We start from the raw sequence: 8,170 nt of genomic DNA, 5'->3' as shown, positions 1-8,170 counted from the left end.
TTCTCCTATTAGAGACGGCATGCTCTATTGCAATCAAAGATAATGATACTCCGTATATTATGCATGTGTGTTAGCTAAGCGGTAATGGGTTAATGCCTATTGCTACAGATTTTGGATTTAAGTTTTCTATGATGTGATATTTATTTATTTTTTATTTAATACTGTTAATTTATCAAAAAGAAAAAAAGAAGAAGATAAGAATGTATTGTCTACGTGAATTCATTAAATTTACTTATCTAAGAAGATGAGGATGTGTCCATAGATTGGATGGATAATAAACAGTAAAAATTATGTATGATCATATTGTAAAATCTTTATAGTTATTATTGCACATACGGTAAATTTTGTTTTATTTATAGGTTGCATATAGTTTTTATTCCTATAAATAAAGGGATAATATAATGAAGTATAATAAAAAAAATATTTATTTTGAATGATAATATATTTATCCATTCTTTATAAGTTGATACAAAATTATAACAATCTCTATTAAGTATAAAATTATACTTTGTCTACAAGAAAAGGCTGCACAAAATTTTATATGATCTATTTAAAATTTTTATTACATCAAAATAAATGAGATATAGAGTGATAAATATAATTTATTTCTTCCTTATATCAAAATAAAATGGGTTATGATTGTATAACATAGCACTAGTACTAATATTTTTGTTACTCGAATGTGAGTGGATTCTAAACCAAACAATTCTTATATCTCTTGGAGAAAATAAAAAAATAATTTAGAGAATAAAGGCCCAAAAATAATTTGACTTAAAAAGTCCACCTATTTTGAAGGCCCCAATTATACATATAAAATGTTGTACGAAAACTCATCTAACGAAATGGTATGGTCCGATTTTCGGCTTCAACGGTCTCCGAAATTCAGCCGCCCAAGCCCTTCAACTGTAATTCAAATTTCACGCCGCTGGAACGATGCTTCTCTCTCTTGAAATCCTGTTCTTCGCTCAAACAAATTCTGCAGATTCACGTCCAGTTGATCATATCCGGCCTCTATGGCAATTCCTGCTTCGCTGACGAGATCATCCTGTTGTGCACTTCCGGTTCAATTAGGGCGAAACATCAAATTGATTGCATAAATCATGCTCACCGTGTTGCTAATTTCTATCAAAAGTTGGAATCCTCTTCATGGAACAGTGTGATTAGGGCCTACGCCACCTCCAATTCCGGCTCGCAGCGAGAGGCGATGAGGGCTTTTCTCGATATGCGGCGTTTGGGAGTTGGACCCGACGAGCATACTTTCCCTTATGTGTTTAAGTCGTGCGCTTCGTTTTCCGGCTTGAGTGAGGGGCGGCAGGTTCATGGGGATGCGCTGAAGCATGGTTGCCTTCTCAATGTGTATGTGCAGAACTCCATGATTCATTGTTACGGGTTTTGTAAGAAGCTGATGGATGCGTACAGGGTGTTCGATGAAATGACTCACATAACTCTCGTCTCCTGGAACTCGATGATGAATGTCAATGCGGAGTGTGGTTGGTTTTATGATTCGGTGGAGCTTTTCTTTAAGATGAGAAACAGTGGATTTGTGCCGGACGAGACAACAATGGTGATTGCGCTTTCTGCCTGTGCAGAGATTGGGAATTTGAGCTTGGGAAAGTGGTTGCATTCTCAGGTGATTGAGAATGGTATGGTTGTGAATTGTCAGCTGGGAACTGCTCTTGTCGACATGTATGGGAAATGTGGGGATGTTGTTTATGCTAGTTTAGTTTTTAATAGGATGGTTAATCGAAATATCTGGACATGGAGCTCTATGATCATTGGGTTTGCGCAGCATGGGTTTGCTAGACAGGCCCTCGAGATATTTAGGGAGATGAGGAATCATTCGATAAAGCCTAATCATGTGACTTTTCTTGGAGTTCTTTGTGCGTGTAGCCATGCCGGGTTGATGGAGGATGGGCAGCGTTATTTTACAGAGATGGAGCAAGTTCACGGGATCAAGCCCATGATGGTGCACTATGGTGCCATGGTTGACATGTTGGGTCGTGCTGGTCATCTTAAAGATGCTTACGACTTTGTAATGAGCATGCCCGTTGAGGCCGATGGTGTTCTGTGGAGGGCATTGCTCAGCTCTTGTCACATTCATGACGTAAATGACTTCAGCGGGGTGAGTGAGAAGGTGAGGGAGAAGCTGATTGAACTGGAACCAAAGAGGAGCGGAAACCTTGTGATGATCGCAAACAACTATGCTGAAGTGGGATTGTGGGAGAAAGCAGAGGATCTCAGGAGCAAAATGAGAGACAAAGGGTTGAAGAAGATAGCTGGAGAAAGCTGTATAGAGATATCAGGTACCACTTTTAGATTCTTGTCGGGAGATAATTCTTGCTTTGCGTGTGAGGATATATTCTTGCTGCTGAAAATACTTAACTTGCACATGAAGATTATCTGTTTGGACTGAAGTTTGATCTCATATTTGAATGCAATCTGTGTAAATGTGTTTTAGTAATATTGCTGAAATCTATGTCGAAGTAAAAATTGATATTGAGCCATCAAATGAATAAAATCACGAACATCGCGCGTACTTTTTATTAGTGATGATAAATATCTATATCAAATCTACGCGGTGTTATCTAAAGGCTATTGATTATTTGCAACATGGAAATATAAGTACCAAAAAGAAGGATAACAAGGCCCATAGGCATGATGAAGGCAATGGCAGCCAATTCAAAACCAATCTTCCTATAAGCCTGTGAGATCTTCAAGTAGCATATGCATGGTAGTAATATTGAAGCTGTTGCACTAAAAAATGCTCCAATAAGTGACATTAGATACCCAAAATACGGTAGGGCCACAGCTATGGTAATACTGATTCCAAGCAAGATAGTCCTTAGCAACAAACGGTAGAATTTTCTCTCACAGTAAGATTGGAAATGGGTTTCGATCGTGTCAACTATTGGCTTTAACAACAATGGATATTTGGCTATAGGATTGATTAAAGCAGTAAAAAGTGCCACTTTAGAGCTATAACTATTTGTTGGAAGACTCAATGTTATCTGTGATTGTACTTCTGATCCAAACATTAGGTATCCGATGATCGCCATTGAAGCATAGGTTACTGTACTGAACAGAAAGCTGATGAGCAGAACCTGTCAAAAGCTTTATATAAAATCTACAACCGAACAAGTGAATTGAATTTAAAATCTAAAAGAACTTAGTTTACCAAGTGGAATTGTCCATGATTTCTGCTCGAAGTGTACAGAGTGGGGAAAACTGAATGAGCATGATAGCACATAGTATACAAGCTGCAAGCTGTAGGCAGTCCACTCCAGTTTATAAGCACTCCATTCTGACGAAATCCGACACCATCAAATAGGCCTGACCATAAAACTGAACCTAGTATGACCATATAGGCTAAGACACCAGTGGCGGATATGTATGAGAGAGTGGTCATTTTTTTTATCCAAATCATAGGTTGTACAATGAGGGCAACTAGTATGATGAAACTCCGCGGTCCTCCGATTTGGATACCATGTATGTTTGTTTCCAAGTTTGGTAGTAATTTATGCAAGTTATCCCCAGCTAATATTAGAAAACCTACGGCAATTAAGAAAAGTTCAAGATGAATGGAAACAGAGATATCAGATAAGTATTCTTCCTTTTCTACCAAAAGCTTTATCGCCAATATCAGGATAGCTTCTTACACTCGTGTCTACGTCCATACATCTTTTAATCAACAAGCCCGTATAGAAGGTTGCACTAGCAATAACTAATAGACCTATAAGGCTTAACCAACCTCCAGATGATATGGCATATGGAATCGACATAATCCCTACCCCTGAAAAGATTTTGCCATGACCTTTTGTTGTTAAATCTCCATTTCTCAAGAGGGAAATATATTGCATTATGTTAGAGAAACTATGAGAGAGAGAGAGAGAGAGAGACCTGCAAGGGTGTTGACAGTATTGAAAGTTGTCTTGAAAAATGAGGTTGTCCCAGTTGCAAACGTGGTTCACTGATTCACCTCTCTCAGATTTGCCCACACTGCAAACAGAAAGCACGTCTTTTTCTAGGACTTGCATTTTATGTTTCTTTTGTGAAAACGGAACGAGAAAGATGCAGCCAAATATTTTCTCCAGTTTTTGTTGTAGGAGTGTGTAAGTGTCTTAGCCTTGGTGCCTCTTTCTTATATAGGGTGAGTTCGAACATGTAAGAGCACAAAATGTCTATTTGAAAAAGCAACATCGTTTCATATCTTTTTCACTTCTAACCTCTTTTATATTTGATTGGTAGTTTTTGAATCTTTGCTATCTGGTTGTGCATGAGGATTTTAGTATAATTCTTTCCAGAAAAAAGAAAAGAAAGTAAAATTGGTGGTGATATCACCTCTGTATTTCTACTCTTTAATCTATAGTTAAGTGTCGAGTCTTTATGAAATTTCTGCTTTGTCCAAATATGCAACATATTTTGTAATCTATGTTAGCTAATAGATTGCCTAATTATTAGGTATGAAATTTCAAAATTCAGGTTGAGCCAAAGCATATGCAATTTACCTGCTACGGTACAATTATCAAATATTTATCTCAAATGTTTTTCGATAGTAGATCTGTCATCTGTTCAATAAATTAGTGCATGACACAACAATAAATCTATATCTATACCTTTATAAAAAAGAGTTGTTTTACAGAAAAAAATGAATTCAGAATTGCCTATTACAAAATTTTGGTTCAAAATTGTACTGCTCCATCTATATAGCTGTTAATCCCAATTGCATCTGGACGAATAAATCCGAAGATATGTGCTCACTATCTACATGTATAGATTCTCGAGTATTTGTAGTACCAACAACTAGGATAAGAATCCCCATCAACAAAGTGGATATGATGATCACCAACTCAAATCCCAGATCCCGATAAGCTCCAGAAATCCTCAGGTAGCAGAAGCACGGCAACAATATCAACCCTATCACCGTCGTAAAAGCTCCAATAAGCGACATGAAAATGTCATAGTGAGGTATTGTTATGGCTACAAGGACAGTGCTGCAGAGCAGCACACTTCTTGTGCATAAACTGTAGATTCTGTTGCCGTGCTTAGATAGCAGACGAATCTCTATTGCATCAATAAGAGGCTTCAGAAACAGCGCATATTTAGCTAGAGGATTCACTAGAATAGTATATGTAGCTACTTTAGAGGCCAGCTTATCCGTAGGAAGGTTCAGAGTTATCTGAGATTGCAGCTCCGAACCGAACATTAGGTATCCCAAAATCGCTATTGATGCACAAACAGCTGTAGTTATCACAAAACATAGGACCAAAACCTGTGAAAGAGCACCGATTAGCACTCACTTTTACTCGCAAAATCGTATTTAGTCTGAGATTTATTTACCCATTTGAATTGTTGTCTGTTTTTCATCGAAGTGTAGAGAGTGGGGAAGATTGGATGACTACAGTAACAGAGCGTGTATAAACTCAAACTAGTAGGTAGCCCAGATCAGTTGAAGAGCTCTCTCCTTTCTGATGAAATCCAACACCATCAAACGCCCCCGACCAGAAAACCAAACCTGTTATGACAATGGTAGCCACGACCCCCGTAGCAGATACATATGATAGAGTGGTAAGATTATCTATCCAAACAGTAGGCATGACTATAAGTGCAGCTAACAGAATACAAGTTTGATTACGAACCCTTGCATGCTGACTTGGAGATTTGGTAGCAAATTATTCATGTTATCAGCAACTAGTATGAGGAAACCTGTGGCAAGCAAGTAGAGTTCAAGTATGATTAATTGTAGTGCTCAAGTGTCCATTTTTCATTTTTGAATTATGTCTTTGACAATTGTTTTCCTTTTATAATGAAGTAGGACCATCAATTTAAAATTAAAATCGGGAAGTCGTGTTTACTTGTTTAGATCATAAATTCATGGGAGTGTATTATATTATCATGTGCTACTCATGTATGCAAATTAATTAATTGTATGTTTCTAACGTGTCTTTGCTGTCCAACCATAAACATACATAATCGAATGTTCAGTGATTGGTGGGAAAATTATATTTATATGGCTGGTTTTGGACATAATCTCTTAATTAATTGGGTATTTATGATTTTATGCATGTTCCTTGAATTAGTAATCTGGAGGTAAATATTAGTAAGTATTATTGATATATAAATTTGAACACTCTGGATCTCTTTTTGTCTTTATAAATTTGACTTTGTACTTCTATTCAAGACAAACGAAAAGCCATGTTCACACTTTGACTAAGAGCTATAAATTTAAATATGATTTAATTAACAATCACGATGAAAAGTTTTGATTTAATTAACTGTCAACTGCCTTTAAAATAAATAACTACTAATTAAATTTAATTATTAGTCTGAGGAGTAACGTGTTATCAAATTAATTTTGTCGTCAATTATTTAATTAAAAAGCTATCCACATTTTGCACCAAAGATGTGAAGAAATGCCAAAGATTAAACACAAGAAGCCTCGTCACCACAATAAAGGCAATGATCATCAATCAAATTAGGAGTTTTGTCAATTAATTAATACGCAAATCTAAAATTACAAATAACATCATCAAACTAATAAATTTGTCATTTTTATGTGGATATGAATTTTGACCTGTCAGTGTCAAACTATTTTGCACGAATATATCATTTGATATAGGGTTTGGATATTGATATTTCACTATCTGGGGGATTTTAATGTGTGAGGCCATCTTCCACGAGTTTTTATTAACAAATTATTATTATTCTAAGAGTTAATCTCCAAAAATAAAATATTTGAACATATTTTTTAGCAAATAAAACTACATCGTCTCATGATGTCATTTTTTTTTATTAATGAATAAATAATTTTAAGAATCACGTGATATAATGAACTTGAAATGGAGACTTTTAACCTCAAATATATTAATACACCTCATGATGTTTGTGCAATGATCGATTTGAACATTAACAATTTATAGTATCTACCGCTAGGTCAACACACGCACGCTACATAAATACTCCTATTTCTTTGTTCAGTTATAACTTGACCACGTTATTTCATCAGTTAATTTAGTTTTTGCAAGAAACATCACCAAAATTGATGGAGTGTGATCTTCCCACGTTTCCTTTTTCCTTATTTTGGTGAGTATAGTTAGTATCCATATATTAACAAGTACTGAAGTACATAAACCAACAGTTTATAAGGGTTGCCTTTTTTCTCTTCTCTTAGCCTTTTTTTTTCTCAATTACAATTTTATATGCTTTAATAAAAAAAAAATTATAATTATTTTTTATTATTTAATTTTACTTTTATTATCTAATAATAGTTTGATAAATTCAAAGTTATGCTATATACTTTTGTAAAATTTTAATTTTTTAAAATAAAATATAATTTGTAATAAATTTACTTTTATAAAATATTAAAATAATAAATATAATAACATACATAAAATTATGAGACACAAGATCACATTCCACGTAGATCACACCAAAATATTATCCACAATTTCCACCAAAGACGTGTAAGTGCCTATAACAAACAATAAAAACCACATCACCATAATAAACGCTATAAGCCTATAACCACATTTTCACAGCTCAACTTCCTACTACAATTAGAACTCCCACAAATCTTCAAGTAGCAAAAACATGGGAGCAGTATCGAAGCAGTGACGCTCAAAAACGCTCCCACTATCGACATTAGGTATCCGAAAAACGGCACCGTTAGGGCCACGAACACGCTGCCGCCGATCAACGCGACTCGTGCCAACGACCGCCGCCAGACACCGCCTCTCTCAACTGCATCAACGATGTGCTTCAGCATCAGTGCGTATTTGGCAATGGGATTGAGCAGAGCGGTGAAGATAGCCACTTTTGAGCTCAATTTATTCATCGGAAGGTTCAACGTGATCTGAGATTGCAGCTCCGATCCGAACATTTTGTAACCTAAAATCGCCATCGATGCGTAGGTGATGGTGCACAACGAGAAACACACCACCAGAACCTGCAACAACAAAGCATAGCTCAGTTGATAAGATGCTTTTCCTCCAACCAATAGGGGTTCGTGTCACCGAGGGGGGAAATGAGGATCATTATTGATCCTCTTAAAAGAAAAACAGCAGAATTGTAATACTACATTTGAGTTTGTACAATCACAACTTTCTTGGTAATAAAATTATATACTCGTTTCATTGGTAAAATAATGTTTTAATAGTACATATAAGATAAAGTA

General features: G+C 35.8%; 2 protein-coding genes and 1 pseudogene across 2 annotated transcripts; 1 reads left to right on the top strand and 2 right to left on the bottom strand.

Annotated features, from left to right (window-relative positions):
• The first annotated feature begins 504 nt into the window (after positions 1–504).
• Positions 505–2,461, top strand: LOC130989543 (pentatricopeptide repeat-containing protein At2g36730-like). The gene has a single exon (XM_057913519.1). The coding sequence runs from the start codon at positions 848–850 to the stop codon at positions 2,411–2,413; it is 1,566 nt and encodes a 521-aa protein (XP_057769502.1). The 5' UTR covers positions 505–847; the 3' UTR covers positions 2,414–2,461.
• Positions 2,462–2,509: 48 nt separating this feature from the next.
• On the bottom strand, positions 2,510–3,964 carry LOC130990921 (amino acid transporter AVT1I-like; annotated as a pseudogene).
• A 735-nt stretch (positions 3,965–4,699) lies between these two features.
• On the bottom strand, positions 4,700–7,897 carry LOC130990920 (amino acid transporter AVT1J-like). Its single transcript, XM_057915147.1, has 3 exons — positions 7,588–7,897; positions 5,651–5,703; positions 4,700–5,269 (listed from the first exon to the last, which is right to left on the bottom strand). The coding sequence occupies exons 1-3, from the start codon at positions 7,895–7,897 to the stop codon at positions 4,700–4,702; spliced, it is 933 nt and encodes a 310-aa protein (XP_057771130.1).
• Positions 7,898–8,170: the final 273 nt, after the last annotated feature.

The sequence above is a fragment of the Salvia miltiorrhiza genome, chromosome 6, assembly GCF_028751815.1.
Source record: "Salvia miltiorrhiza cultivar Shanhuang (shh) chromosome 6, IMPLAD_Smil_shh, whole genome shotgun sequence".
Classification (NCBI taxonomy): domain Eukaryota; kingdom Viridiplantae; phylum Streptophyta; class Magnoliopsida; order Lamiales; family Lamiaceae; genus Salvia; species Salvia miltiorrhiza.
This window is presented reverse-complemented; position numbering and strand designations above follow the sequence as displayed.